Source organism: Pochonia chlamydosporia, chromosome 1 (genome assembly GCF_001653235.2).
Source record: "Pochonia chlamydosporia 170 chromosome 1, whole genome shotgun sequence".
Lineage (NCBI taxonomy): Eukaryota > Fungi > Ascomycota > Sordariomycetes > Hypocreales > Clavicipitaceae > Pochonia > Pochonia chlamydosporia.
In genome coordinates, this window is record NC_035790.1 from 965878 (window position 1) to 981042 (window position 15165).

Sequence of the window (15165 nt, forward strand, 5' to 3'; positions counted from 1 at the left end):
AACATTCACGTTTGCCAGGCCAGATGGACTAGCAGTCATTTTCTTTGATAAGCAAGTTGCCAACAACTCCTATGAGATATCAACATGGTCTCACTCAGTCGACACATCGGTCACAAAGTTGCAATACACTGAATATGTACTCGATACACTAAGTAGCCGACTATTCGACTAGCATATTTACACTTCCCGCAGATGGGACGTTGCAAACTTGTCACTTAAGCTTTTAGTAGAATGCAGCCTTTTTCATTCGATCCTCTACCCTTGAGTATTCCAACGTCCCTCCAGCATACCCAGCAACCTAATATACCAACTCGTCCAATGCCCAAAGTTTTTCACTTCCTGCATCGCTGGACCGAGTTTCCAAGCTCATTCTTCTCCCACTTGCAGGTAAGTCCTGAACAGCACGTAAGATCAGGATTTCCCGAAAAGTTGCAAGGGCGGCCCTCTGCTGCACAGCGCGGACGAGCTACGGAGGGTTAGTTTCCGTGATACATCGTTGGATGTGGTATTGTCGTACCTTTTGATTCGGCGAGGACGCTCATGGCGCCGAGAGAGATGGTGACAAGGTATGTAATAAAGCGCATTTTGTTCAGGTTTCGCGGCAAGAATTGAGAGTATGGTATTTGGTGGTGTGGTAGAATGCTGGAGTGAGATTGAAGATAGATGGCTCTTTTATGTCTAAGTATGTCGCAGTTGTTCTTGTTTCGCGAGTAAAGCCCTTGCTGGACGGTTAGCCCAGATGCTGTCTATCATAGCTTGTAATGAATGGACCAACTATTAACGAATAATACGGCAAAAAGCTGGTGGATGAGGTGACGACATTCCATGGATGCATGATGTTTCTCTGCTTGACAGCTCGAGACGGCTATGACATGGCATCTAGCGGTGGAAGGAAGCAAACCAAGTTCAGACCTAACAGCAGCAAGATTCACCACTCTCACGTAATATCGTCGAGCCATTGAGACTCAAATTAGCGAGACATGTGCAGAGGTTTACGCCCGTTTACAATCATGCCCGTACCTGCATGTCTCGAACGAGTGAAGGTGTTTGGTTCGTCCAACACCGGTAAGTCGTTCGCGGTAGCCTGCCGCTGTCTCTGCTTGCTCGAATGGAGATCTGATGAAGAAACGACTCAAGTTATGTGACTGCTCATACTCGCCGCATCATAATCATACATGTACGAATGAGACGTCGCGCCTGGTCCCCAGATTAACTGAGACACAAACCTATCGCGATGACACTAGGTGTCACTTTTGCGTTTTGTGTTACGGTGCTTTGAATTTCTATTTGCTCGCCTTGCTGATTTTATATGGGTAATTACGCAGACATAGCATTCACCTCCACTGCATATAATGTGATATCAAGGAAATGATAGCCAAGTCATTTGACTGAACGAAAGGACGCTTTCGCCAGCGGAGAATGATAGTCTTAGTTATCCGTTACACAAGATATCTTACGAGTACCAGAAGCGTACTTGGTCCTTTGCTGGCCGGCTACTCCTACCATCAGACATCTAGGTCGACCTGGGGGATTCTACAAAAGCCAAGTTAGTCTCATGGCAAGCTTGCAGTCCATGTGCTGCAACGGAGATACTTTGCTGGGATTTGTGACGGGCTGCAGGGTCGTTTTGTGGGGAAGAGGTGCCGGCACAGAGCGTCGAGTTGACCATGGGTTTCGTGAGAATTGTTAAGCTGCGTGTAGTTGTAGAACTTTCTTAACTAGACATTTTGTGAAGGTGAGGAGGGATGTTAGTTTAAAACCCATCAGATTGTCAAGAATTTAATACGTCATTCTGCGATCGGGGATGAAGTCTGCAGATACAAGTGAAGTAGCTGTGGACGCGGACATATCCAGAGACGAGTCTGCTTCAGGATCTTCTCAACGAATGACCATGATTATCCACCTTGAGAGACAGGTTGACGCAGTCTTCATGACAGCATTCCGGATAATACCGCAATCAAACTAGCACCCGTATCAACAGTTGTGATAATCTCCCTATGAACCATCAGTAATATGGCGCGTGTGGCAGGATCATCATTGAAGTCTAACAAAGACGTGCTAGATCTTAGATCTATTTCCTGGAGGATGTGAATGTGGTGTTGACCCGCCGCTGCGGAATGCTATTTACTTACTTATGGCGCGTAGAGCATACATGTGGCATATTTAAACCTCGAGACAATGACGAGTCAGATATGTGTGGCCTCATTCGTCTTCACAATGACGCCAGTGAATGTATCAGGTGCGCGCTTTGTTGGCATTTTCACTAGTTGCAGACTCGGCACCATGAACACTGAAGACCCTACATCATCCGCACGTCCAATTTCAACGATTGCCAGAATGATAAGAAGACGACTGTATTAGCCACAGCAACTGAATAGTCTCTACACAGCAGCAATACAGCCTAGACTCAAGCTCTAATGAATAAAGAACCTGCAACACTTCGACTTGAGCAGCAGACGATCAACAAAGAAGTAATAATTACTACCAGGAGTATCAAAGAAAAACAGTACCCGCCGCCAAAACTCCTCATAAATAACAAAGAAAACTTCGATGCAAAGCCCATATTACCAGTTCACACAATGTTCCACCCTTATTCACATCACTTTATATACCGTTCACCAACCTCCATATTACACATCACCACTTCAAACCACGTTATGCAGGTGTTCACTCTCAAATGCCGACATACCCTCACATGAAACATCAGTGTGTGTGTCATGATCGTCTCGCCCCGGGAACCTGCAGCGTCTGACTCCCAGGTGTGTAGCCATTGTTTTGGTGAACATCGCCGTAATTCCTCATCAGTCCGCCGAATGTCGTGGTCCGATTATCATTGTCATCCTTGGGCACGGTGTCCGGGCCGGCGTGTACGGTGATACTTTCGCGGCTGTAATCGCGATGGGCGTATTGCGAATGGCGGTCGGGGGCCAGGTTGCGGATGGGAGGAAGCCGCGCGCCAACGTGTCCGGTGCGCGGGTGGTCATCGTCGTGCGACGACAGAGACGACTGTGACATGCGTGGCGAGGGCGAGGGCACAGATGGGTTAGGGGAGTGAAATGGGTTCCGTATGGAGAAATGCTTGTTCTCTGTGTGAGCGACTGAGAGTCGGGGGGCTCGTGAGAGACGAGCTAGTGAACGACTGAACCGTGATGCGGCCGGCGACGGCGGCGACGGCGGTTTCCGAATGAAATCGGTGCGGTACGAAGTCTCAGGGTTCAGAATTGGTCCTGAGATCATGTTTCCGTACGGGCCGGAGCCGGCAGATCCATCGCGAGATGAGGATCTCTGGTAAGATCCCTTCTTGGAGCGACTTCGTACACAGAGGAATATGATCCCGATGAGGAGACACAGGGCAAGGACGCCGCCAACCGCGCCTCCTATGATGGATATCTTTTCGGGTCCAAGGCCGGATGAGCCGTGATCTTGATTTGCATCCGCGGAAGTCGTAGCAGCCGCAGTTGACGTGTTGGTTGTGGTTGCGGTTGGTGCAGGACCAGTTGTAGATGTAAGCGTTGCTCTGGTCGGACTGGCGGAGGGTGAACTTTCTGGTGATTTAGACTGGTCTTGGTCCATGGTACATGATGTTTTATCGGGGGAGCAAGTGAAACCAAACGGGCAGCAGAGATTGGTACCACACGTCGGCAGCTTGGCGTTCTTCACTGTAGTTTTGATGGGCGCATTCGGGTTCAAACTCGGGTCCTGTTCGGCGAGGTTGCACGTTATCGGTTGGATTTTGTTGCACGATTGATTGCTTGGGCAGCAAATAACTGTAGTCTTCCCGGCCAACGCAACACAGGCACTGTCTGCCGGACAACATAGTTGTTTGGCGAGACCTTGCGCTGCGCAGGATGTAGGGCCGCTGGTTGCGCAGCCATCACGAGCGAAGAGAGGCGGTGTTGGGTTTGCGGACACGACTGTCGCAAGGAGCAGCAGCCGCAGGTGAGGTGGCAGCCTGGCCATGATATGTTGTATATGTTATTTCGCTTTTATGTAGTAAAGGTTGGTTGTTGTTGTAAATGGTGAGATATCAGCTGTGCCGGCGTTGTGTTGGTACGCGAGGCAGAATGTGATTTTACAACGATGACGGTGACGGTGACGATGTTGTCGATGGTTGGAAATGCAAAAATTAAAAAGTGTTTAGGATAAAGCCGTGACGTCTGACAGAAATTTAGTTCACAACAACAGATTTTCTTGTTCAGAGGTGGTACGAAGAGTCAGGATGCAGATGAAATGCGTTCACTCAAAAGTTGGTGAGTCAAAGAGGAAAAAGACGTGACTGTCGCAACACAGTTCTCGGAACACGAAGCGAGAGTTCAAAATGATTGACGCTGAGAAGAATCTTTCAAAGTCCAGATTGATCTATACCAGCCAGGTCATTATCCCAGCCGCTTGTATTCTCCATTCCTCTCGACTTTGCCGCCGCCAAACGATACGACATGCTCGAACTTTGATTCTGGCCGCCATCATTTCGCCCCAGCAATCGAGTCGCTCACAGCTGCTCATTCTTTTCCGCCGGCCCCGTACGACCGTCGCAGGTCATCCCAGCCGATTTTCAGTCCCAGAGGCCTCAAGACCACTCGGTCGGCGATTGGGAGCACATTGCCCAAGTTGCTGCTTCAGAAAGAAAGCATGTGTCGCTGAACAGCCGCCAAAGGAGAGGCGCAGCAGCACAGCAGATGGACAGGTAAGCGACACGAGACCCCAGCCAAGGGCCAGATTATAGGTTGGGAAGAACAGGGCTTTCAGGAAGCTCGTCGTGGCGCTTGGCTAAAACAGAAAGTCTTGTAGAACAGGTCCGCGTCGTTTTCGTGAACATGAAGAATATCGACTGGACAGAGAGCGTCTAAAGATTTTTGGCTTTGGGCTTTTTGTGTCAGAACAGCCGAGACATGGGGAAGGGTGTGAGTTGATTGGTCGAAAATGGTTTGGCAAAGCGGTTAAGGAAGGAAGGCGGGGCGTCCGTTGGCTGGCGCTTGCCGATACAGCAGATGTGGCACTCAGATGTGGGGTCTCACATCGACCCAAGGTGCCCAAGTGATGTCCATGTCAAGAGGCCAGAGTCAGAGTCAAGCGTCAACAGCTGCAAGGTCTTGCATGTGCCTGTTCATCCTTTTGTCGCCCGTCGACCATGTCGTGCTGCTTCAACTGCATTATCCCGTGCATGCAAGGCATTTGGGTGAAACGATATGCTTTCAGCGGCTCAGATTTCGGAGTGGACTCGGCCATTCGGCAGGCTCAATGCCGGTTGGGGTGGCACTTGGCACCACTGGGACCATGAAGCATCTGGTGCATGAGTAACATCACCAGCCTCATTAATGCTTCTGAATTGGGGCACAGGGAGCACCCAGATATCATCAGGCTACCCTACGCGCTGGAGCAACGTGAGCAAATTCCCAGGCCACCAGCTGACGTCATGGCAACGAAGTCTCAAGTGACACTGTCGATATCACCATTATCAAGCCTATCTATGCACTTAGGCAGTCAGTTTCTGCCTACATATGCAACCACAGCCGAGCACAACATTTGTCAGTGACCATGGCATTCAAGAGAAGTCTCCGCACACCATCTGTGACCTCACTGCTCTCCCGTCGTGCACGTGTATTGTCAATATCGTCCATTGAATGCAAAAGTGTCCGCAAATCCAAGAGACACGGGCCTGAACATGGTCAGTACCATTCAGCTCCCATGTGCCGTGCGCTGTAGACATCGCATACTTTCCCAGGCTCACATAACCAAGTCCACCAGACACTTCTGCAAGATGCATCAAACTTGACTCCCACCAACAACACCATCTAATCAACCCCACCCAACATCCACCACCTTAAACCAACATCCAACAACAACACCTCAGCTCATCGCAAACCCATCCCCCCCAACACCCGGAAACATAAAAAAAGCCATCACAAACCCATCTTTCCAGAACCACCACCGCCTCACGCCTCAATCTCATACGTGGCCTCGCCACCCGCCTCATCACAAGACAACCACCCAACATTCACCACCACCAGACACCAGCCAGCCAAACCTCCAGTACATGTTTCGCGCACTTCGCATCACGCGGCATGGCCTGTTCACCAATATTCAGAGCCTTCATGCACAGCAGCGTTGGGACCCCCCGCACCGCTCAGCTCAACTGACTTTCACCTATGTTGCATGCCAGCTGCAGGCTGGGGCTGAGGGTTAGATTCACGCCCTACGTTCGGGCACTGTCTTGGATTTTACGCTTTGATCTGCACTCTCTGACAAAGCAGCGTGTTCAGTCGGATAGTCGTGTTTGGAAGTCGTGAATGGAAAGCTGGCTTCATCGCGGAGTCGTTTTGCAGACTGTGACATTGAACTGGTGACCCGGTCCCGGTCCCTTTGTTTGCTGGTCGTGACTGCGATGGATACATTTCTGTGTTGGTTGTGTTCATTGCCGGTTTGCCTTGTCATTGTAGATGTCGTGGCCACCATCCAATCCTCACAATGGGCGAGCACACAGTGCTGTTCTAACATAAGTTGATCAATTCAATGTTCCAATACAGCTGAAACACTGTCAATGTGGCAAGACACTCAACGCCTGCCACAACCTTCAAGCAGATATGTTAATATCAGCGTGCAACAGAAATATCATCCCCTTTGCTATACACCACGAAATTGACTTTTTTGTGCGCTATTTTAATCCCCATCGCTCCGTACCTCCCGACGCAACCGTTGCAGTCGCCAGGAACACAGTGGCGCAGTGACGCTGGGTTACATATTCTCGTAAATACTTAACTTAGGTACGTTGGCACCGCACATCGGCCAAACCACGACAATCGCCGGCCCGACCTAGCATGCACGTTGGCGACCTCCCAAAGTCACAACCTCACATGGTGCTCGTCTGCAGTAACTGTAGGGGGGTATTTCCATTAATCTGCTATCTACAGATTCTCTTCCTACCCATATACCAGCCCTTTCATGCACAAGGGGTGCGCTGGGCCTCCCTTTGACTGTGCCTGTTTTCCTCCTGTTACCCGTGACCACCAAGTCCAAAGCCAGCCTCGAGTGAGGACCAACGAGTGATGCCTACCACAATTGCTTTCCCTCTGCCATGACAAAATGAAATCTGTCATTTAGTAAAAAAAAGGGGGGGGGGGGGCAGCCAGAAACAACATAGAAGGAAATACAAGGAAAAGCATCATTCGTGGCTCCATGATCCCGGATCATTACCAATCGTCACTCGTCAACCACCGACGTCCTCATTCACTGTCTTTCCAAAGTTTGTTCCAAGTGCCCAAGAAGGCTTCTCTGCTTCTCTCAATCCATAGCGGTGCGATCCCGTAGGCCTCGCGGCGTCCTCTATATGAAAGTCCCATGCCAGTAGGGTATATTGTAAAATCATGCGTTGGCAACCAAGACCAATAATAACGAATTAAAAGAAAAAGAAAATAATATGAAAAAAGACATTAACGAAAGAGTGTCTGTGGCAATCAATGCACTAGCCAGCAGACTTGCAGGCAACAGAGTCAAGCTCTTGTCGGCCGCCAACGTATTCCGCGTTCTAGTCAGGAGAAACGTGGTCTGATTGCGAATGCATTCGCAGGAAGGGAAGGAAGGGGGATAGGCAAAGGCTACTTGACAGAGGAGAAACCTAACTTGATGTCCCATCTGAACTAACCATGCCTTTTGACACCCCCTTCTGCAAAACAGACCAGCTACTTTGGAGAAGGTTGCATCATTTCCAGCATCGAATGTTGCAGATAATGAAAAAATCAAGAAGGATGCCCTCAAATCAACAGGAAGTCCCAGCCTTTACTTTGCATGACATCGCGCCAGTTAACAAACGGCTGCATAATCTCAGAGGAGCAAGATCCAGGAGTAGCAACTTGAGCCAAATTCTCGCCTTGCACCCACACTTCTCGGACGAGAGTCACCATTCTGCCAAAGGCACCACACATGGCATCTGCGCCCAGTTGAGAAACGCGGTCCTCAAAGAAGACTCGGAAACTGCTTCCAGGCAAGCTCACCGATGCGCCAAAGAGATACACCCAGACAAGGGAGCGATCGTAGCCAAGCGGGCCAGCTGGGATGAATTGAAGTACGTGATGTAGCTTGTCAATCAGGGCACACGGTGAAGGCTGACTGGGACTGAAGCCTGGGATCAAGCTGCAGAGGTAGATGCGAGCAGCAATTCGGAAAGCGGAGGTGATATTTCTGCATAGTTGCTTAGGAGACAAGGTATTGCTGGAACTGAAGGGCATCTTGGGTCCCGTGTCGCCAACCTCTGTGAGAGTAAGCTGCTCTCCCAAGGCAGACACATGCTGGCAGAGAGTATAGTCGTCCATACCGTCCTTTTTGAGGGAGTCGAGGCACGCAATCTCGGATATGAGGTACATGACTCGGTCCTCGCAGCCCATGAGCTCACGGAGCCCAAGTTGGGAGTTGACGGGAGACAGGTGTTTTTCTCGGTATGTGTGAGCAAAGGTAGGCGAGATGCCTTGCATGGTGGCGCCAAGGATGTCAATCCAGCCCGTCAGTGTCATGTTGAACGGAGTAGGCCCAACCTGACCAGCAGGATCCGACACAAGAGCGGGCAGCTCGAGCTTCTGGACAAGGCTGATGGCGGCCTGGAAGTGTTGATGCCAGGGGATATCCAAAAGACCATCATCAAAGCGACCTACGATGCACTGAAAGAAGATGAGGCCCAATGTGGCTTCTAGGATTTGTTGGTGGTTCTCATCACGCTTTAACGACTCGCAGAGCGAGAAGATGGTAGCATACCGGTGCTTCATGATGGCGTCGTCAATGTCCTCCACAGGCAGGCCGCCGTGGGTCTTGATGTGCTGGGCAGCAATACTGAGACAGCAGTTGAGATAGACTCCATTGGATTGCAGGGCGGGAAAGATCAGGTCAGAGGCAACCGACCCGTGTTGGTTGGACTCGAGGATGGGGAAGATGATTGGGAGGACCTGCAGAATGAAGTGGTCAAGCAGAAGTTGGTCGGTCTCCTCCAACTCAACCCGGAACGGCTTTGAGTTGTTGTGTGAGCCGTGCGCAAAGTCAAAAAAGTTGACATTGAGTGCCTCTTCTGCCAGTGACCCGCGTCGCTCATGTCGAATGTGCTCCGTCCACCCATTCTCGAATTGGCCCGTTGGCAGCACAGTCCCGGGAGGCGGAGGAGTTTGATAAGTGCTGAATGTGGCAACATGAGATTCTCGAAGCGTGGGAACGTCATTGACGAACATTTGGCGCTCCGTCTTGACATCTACCTCGTATGGCGAGTAGCCGTTGAAGGCGTAATCCGGGTGTATTTGGGTGTTGTAGACGGCAAACTCAGTCCCGTTTGGTGGGCTGTTGAAGTTGAATCCACCAGAGTAGTGAGAGTCAATAGAAGCGGATCTCGTGCGATCCATTGGGTCTGAGTACGTTGCTGATGTGGGCACAGAATGCGACAATCCCGGAGGCGGACTAACTGACGTCTGGATAGAGTTGGAGGTTTTCTCAGCCAGCTTCTTGCGTTTAATAATGCTCTTGATGTCTTCCTTTTGTTTCCTTCGAGCGTCATTGTTGCTCCACCACATGGGACGCTTGTATTCGCATTGTAATCCAAGGTGTTTGCAGGCAGTGCAAAGCGGCGTGCCCTCATCACACTTCTTCCGCCTTAGTCTGCAAGTATAGCAACCTGTTGAGAGGGAAATCGTATTAGCTCGGAGAAATTCAATTGAAAATGAAATGAAGGCAGTATTTGGCAGCACAAAAAAAAAATTCGTCGGTCCAAAAGAGGCGGACAGACCGGAGGAATTCGCGGTTGCGCTTTCCTGTTCACGGCGTCCCTCTCTCTTTGATGCGCGTGTAAGTGAGCGGGTGAGGAAGGAGCGTGTAAGTGTTCAGTTACCTGTTCTTGACCTGCGGTGCATTTGCGTCTTTGCCTTTGACTTTGTACCTCCATTGTTAGCTTTCGAGGCCGGTTTAGCCTTTGTGCTTTGCGCGACGGCCATTTTCGCAACTGCTTCGGGTGCTCCCTTGGAGCAGTTGTGATAGTCGGGGGGCGAGGATGGCATTTGTATGGTACTTGACTGTAGCTTGCTCGAAGTTGCGTGCGCGAGAGCTACCAAAACAGGGCAGCCAGAGAGCAGCTTTTGCCAGGGTCCTGCGAGGGAGCTGGTGCTGGGTGCAGGTGTGGGGCGTGTCTTCAGGGGGGCGTGGCGTTGGCGAGAGCAAACACAGCTACCCTGCGGGAGGGGGTGCAAAAATTGCACAGTGCGAACTACCAGATTTCCCACCGTAGCTGGCTGGGTTCTGCGAATCGCCGAGTCACAGACGGGATGGTCCAGTCCAAAAAGTCCAGTCCGTTCTTTTTCTCGGTCCAGGGGTCCCCCCAGGTCCAAAGGTTCCCCCAACGTCGATCTGATAGTCGAATGACGAGCAAACAAGCCTTTTTGGGGCGAGGAGCGAGCTCTCCGGTGTGTCTCTTCTTTCTGCCTGGCTGGCTGGCTCGTGGCTCGTGGATGGCTGACCACGACTGGTCTCGAAATTAGCTAATTACTGTCGTTTCTCGTTGAAAGCTGGTATCCGTTTGTGAGTGGTCAACACGTTGCAGTCGGTCTGTCGTATCAGACAACTCGTGTTCGCACACACTCGGCAGCGATTTCCTTTTTCTTTGCTTTTGTTTTCTGTTGTTGCAATATCAAGTCTCTTGTCCGTGTAAGTGAATGAATGTCCGAGTCCCACGCAAGGCCTGCTTGCTGCTGACTAAGGATGATTGATGGGTCGATGAAGAACAGGGAGACAAGGGCGAAATAAAATAAAATATTAACGTGTGCGTATTAAGTCGGGGAAGAGAGGACCCAGCCAGGGGCCAAAAAAAAAGAGAAAAGGGGGTTAAATGAAGGAAAAGCCTTTTTGGCGACACTTGGAACTTCTCGCCGTCTACACTGAGAGAAAGAAAAAAGGGCAAATTAATGGACGATTGTAGGATGGCCAAAGACTTATATCATGGCCGCCATTCTCGCGGCCCAGTCTCGAGGACGAGAATGAGCATGTTGGCCAAGGTTTGAGCCAGTGGTATGCACAAATCTATTTTTGTTTCTATTTTTGAACCGCCCACTGCCTGCTGGGCCGTCATGGCACCAGCACCAGCACCAGCCTGGCACAAGCTGCACCAAACATGGACGGAACCTTGACATCAGTGAAAATAAGTGAGAGTCCTCTGCGCTTAGAGAAACCAATGAGGGGGGCCCGTTTTGGTGGCCCGCACCAGGATTGCGATATTGCGATGCTCACAAAGCACAGGTTTGGCCCCATCGCAGCTCTGCAGACCAGGGTGTCTGCCACTTTTCGTCCAAAGAGGAAAGTCACGCATCTTTGATGCTTGGAGAATGTCACCCACCCTCCTCTGAAGGTCCTGTATGGAGAACGGAGCGCATGCAGAGGCTTTTGGCTCCGGCTGCCAGCCGCAAACCGTGCATTGATCAAGCACTCTGCATGTCGAGCCATGTTGATGGCTGGCAAAAGGTGCATCTGTGGGTGTGAGCGCGAGAAGGCTTTGGAAAAGATAGTCGTCCGAGGTGGGAGTCCCGTCCGCATAGCATTCGACACAGGCCAACGGCTGGTCTATTTGCCCGAGGTCTGGCCCTCTGGCTATGGTTTCTGGCCGCTGTCAATGCAAGTCGCCATCTTGTTGCCGTGCAGTCTTTCAAGTGTGTGCACTAAGAGCAACGATAGTCGACGCCTCTTTGATGTGACCGGACCAGACTCCATGATTCTGCAGAAGCGGGAGACAACGACGGAGTACGTACATGAAAGTCTGTAGCGAGCAGATGGCCCAGTCGCACTGACTCGACGTTCCTCTTACATGGGCCACTGTCGAGTGCTCTGTCGTGGCTAACTTCACAACCAGACGCTTTGGTTCGAGAGTGGTCGACCCGGTCCAAGTGTCTTCTGTTCAGAGCTGTGGAGAAGAAACAGCGTCGATGCCAGACTTCGGATGTACACAAATGGACATCTGCAAACCCCATGTCGTCGCACGCAATACTTTCTCATGTCCTCCGTATCACTTCATCGGTTAGGTGCAGAGATGCATCTTGACCATTACGGAAGTGGGATGAAGCATGTTGGGTCATCCATGCCCAAGGCTCAAGCTATAATGGGCTACGCAGGGTTCGCCAATGCAGTAAAAGATGTGATGTCTTAGACTCGAGGCCAGGGTCAGTTGACTTACTCTTGACCCCCCAGTCAAGCCGATACCACCCCAGGTGACAACAACTTGTCTTCGGTGATATTTTGTGGTTCGATTTACGAGCATCTGCCTACTTCTGTAAAATCTCTCAGCAACTCAGATCCGTTCCTCGGGTGACCAAATGATAAGCACAGCCTATTCGTGCCTTTGATTTGAATTAGTATGTGGCGCGGAAGAGCTACCACGACGCCCCGGGAAATGAAGCAATGTGAAGTCTGAGCCATTTACATTCAGGTTCTAAGTCGCTAGGAAACAGCAGCTAGAATATAGCCTCTTCCGCTAGTTGTCAGCGGAGAGAATGAGGGAATGGAGAGTTTGGCTCATGGTCTGTTCACTAGTGTAACTATCCGAGGGGTGTGAAAGCCGTGTCTCGGGCAGGAGGAGAGCAAGGCGCCATGTGTGACATGACAGGCCATGGGTCAATTCTGATTGATCAATTAACGTGTTTCCGGCCTCATGACGAGAAATACGGAAACAGATATTTCTCCCTGCCATTCGGAGCACCTGGGACGGAATACATACAAACAGGGCCGGGACGGATGGGGCAGAGATGGGCAACATCTTCGTCGGCCCAAAATATATTGTATAGGTCGGGAGAGTGCAGTGCAGTACATGGATGGGAGCTCAACAAATGACAACACCGCCAGGGTCTGAATGGCTTACTGGGAAAACTATCCACAACATTAGGCCAGATGCTCAACAGCTGGTGTGAAGTTGAGTACTTAGAGGATGCACAGCACGCTGTGTAACTCGGAGAACAGGTACAACAGCAGGAACGTGCCACTAACTATTGGGGGCAGGTATCCTTCTCCTCATCAGCTCCAGGGATCGAAGAAACTGATGAACCAAACAGAGTCGCATTCGTGGCGGCATAGTTTTGGTGACTTGGGGCGTGGTGTGCATTGGCGGCATTCGTCAAAGTGCCATGTTTCAATCGTGATTCGATGGCTGCGTGTGACGAGAAGTTGGCTCGTGCAGAAGCGGCAGGGGCCGCGGGACCAACCGATAATAGCGCTGCCTACCAGCAAGGGTCAGAGCTTAGCGAGAAGGCTGTTGGCCATCAAGATTGGCTATTGCCTGCATGAGACTAGACAGGGGAATGCCAGTTTGTGTGCCCAATTGGATCCATGTCGGTGTGATGGTGGTTGATGGTGGTTGATGGTGGTTGCCGGTGGGCGTTGGTTGGTTGGTGTCTGGTCTGGTATCCACAAACATCCGTGGGGCTTGAGGTCTGTTCTGGTGCGGAGAAGGGACAGAGTCAGAGACAGTGACATCCATGGCCGACACAACCTGATTGTCATCCTCTGGTTCGTGTCCATTGAAGCTCGGGGAGCAACATACAGTGCTGTCTCTCCCGATTCCAGTGAATCACAATCTGTCGAGTCCCTCGGTTATGTGATGGTGCCGGGGTTGTGGAAAGGGCGAGTCCCAAGAATGGCTGGTTGACAGACAGTTGCACAGGAAGAAAAAAAATTAAATGACGGAATGAAGACAGAGGAAGGAAACCAGGCCAGAGTGAGATGATGCACCTGAAGGGCCAGCCCACGTGCACCCCCGAGGCAGAAGCATCTGAACACCAGACCAGCCATCCGCATGTCCTGTTACCAATACTTGTGCAGTGCATCTTCAACATTAAAAAGCTGTACTCGTGAAGCAACCAGATCCGAGAAGCCTCTGCTTTTCTCATTTGTCCGCCATTCCTACTCCCGGCAATATCTACATCCTTCGGCAGGTGCAACATCCAACGCCAGGGCGGTTATCGAAACACAACATCTGCCATTGCAAGCCCCCAAGAGTTTGTCCTGCATGTTGATCCAGATCTTTTGGTCAAATTAACCCCTCATCTAGTCTAATATTTGGGCTAATTTTGGATTGTGGGCGTGGTCATTTGTCTCACTGCCGGGCGCTTACGGCATATTGGCCATGTTTGTGGCCCGGTGTGTTTTCCGACGCAGGACTAACACTTTTTCATCTCTGCTTCTATTTTTAATTTAGCCCCAATTAGCCAGATAGTTTGTACCTAATTTGGCGGCTTCGATCCAATTTGAGTATATGGCAACATCACCAACAAGAAACGGGTTGACAAATTAAGCGATGAGTGGTCTGTACCGATTGGCTCCTTTTATTCTATGGGCTGCAGAGAACAAGACCTGTTGGCTTGGTATTCCGGACGATGCAATCATATACGATTCTGAGCTGAAGAATACTTTAGTATGATATGGAAGGCAACGTGGTGTGAGCAAGGTGAGGATGCGGTTGACATACTCTCATCTGCACTTGGTACAGTCTGTTTGCATGTCCAGTCCCCAATCCTGATACACCTACTCTGCGTTCTTTGAATATTCAATTTGCCCGAGTTCCCTATTTTTCTTTCTTTGGTCTCGCGAGTCGGGTGCATGTCCAATGATCAATTATTACGCTATAACACACTTCGGCTCCCTCCACTCGGTGCTGCAAAGTCGTATGTCAACGTACTCCGTACAGAGTCAAGGAGTTTCGACTTGACATGTGAAGATATTATGGCGTCCTAACGGGCTTTGACAATCGAGCTCGCTCTTACACCACCAATTCCCCTGTGGCGGCTGCTTCCACTAAATAGTCATAAAGAAAAAAGCAATTACCCGATCGAGAACGAGAAGGTTTCTCAGACAACTTCCCCAAAAAAGACTCAGCTATAGGGTGGGTGGTGTGCCAAACGATGACATCTCTAGCTCCCCTCCCCTCAAACCACGGACTCTTTTATGGAGCGTCCATCTATCCACCGTCAAACATGTGACCATAGGAGACGTGGCTTGCAGGAAATACAAAATGATTTGCGCCGTATGCAACAGAGACACGTAACGATTGAGACCTCATGTCTCGTTATAGTTGCCATTTCTTGCGTACGATACTTGTCTTGTTCGTCATATACCTGGGTCTGTTCTTCAGAGGGAGAAGCGGGGAGGGTTTGCGGCGTTTTCGTGGTG

General features: G+C 50.6%; 4 protein-coding genes across 4 annotated transcripts; all 4 read right to left on the reverse strand.

Annotated features, from left to right (window-relative positions):
• Window positions 1-332: 332 nt before the first annotated feature.
• On the reverse strand, window positions 333-584 carry VFPPC_12724 (omega-atracotoxin domain-containing protein; the record flags this gene model as incomplete). Its single annotated transcript, XM_018290501.1, has 2 exons — window positions 333-466; window positions 518-584. 2 exons carry the CDS (start codon window positions 582-584, stop codon window positions 333-335), a joined length of 201 nt encoding a protein of 66 aa, XP_018148261.1.
• Window positions 585-2715: 2131 nt separating this feature from the next.
• VFPPC_00212 (mid2 like cell wall stress sensor domain-containing protein) lies at window positions 2716-3960 on the reverse strand (the record flags this gene model as incomplete). Its single annotated transcript, XM_018280284.1, has 1 exon — window positions 2716-3960. The coding sequence occupies one exon, from the start codon at window positions 3958-3960 to the stop codon at window positions 2716-2718; it is 1245 nt and encodes a 414-aa protein (XP_018148262.1).
• Window positions 3961-7748: 3788 nt separating this feature from the next.
• On the reverse strand, window positions 7749-10022 carry VFPPC_12725 (C6 sexual development transcription factor (Pro1); the record flags this gene model as incomplete). The annotated part of the gene is made up of 2 exons (XM_018290502.1): window positions 7749-9643; window positions 9857-10022. The coding sequence occupies 2 exons, from the start codon at window positions 10020-10022 to the stop codon at window positions 7749-7751; spliced, it is 2061 nt and encodes a 686-aa protein (XP_018148264.1).
• A 2233-nt stretch (window positions 10023-12255) lies between these two features.
• Window positions 12256-12423, reverse strand: VFPPC_17423 (hypothetical protein; the record flags this gene model as incomplete). The annotated part of the gene is made up of 1 exon (XM_022429133.1): window positions 12256-12423. The coding sequence occupies one exon, from the start codon at window positions 12421-12423 to the stop codon at window positions 12256-12258; it is 168 nt and encodes a 55-aa protein (XP_022285850.1).
• Between the last annotated feature and the right edge of the window lie 2742 nt (window positions 12424-15165).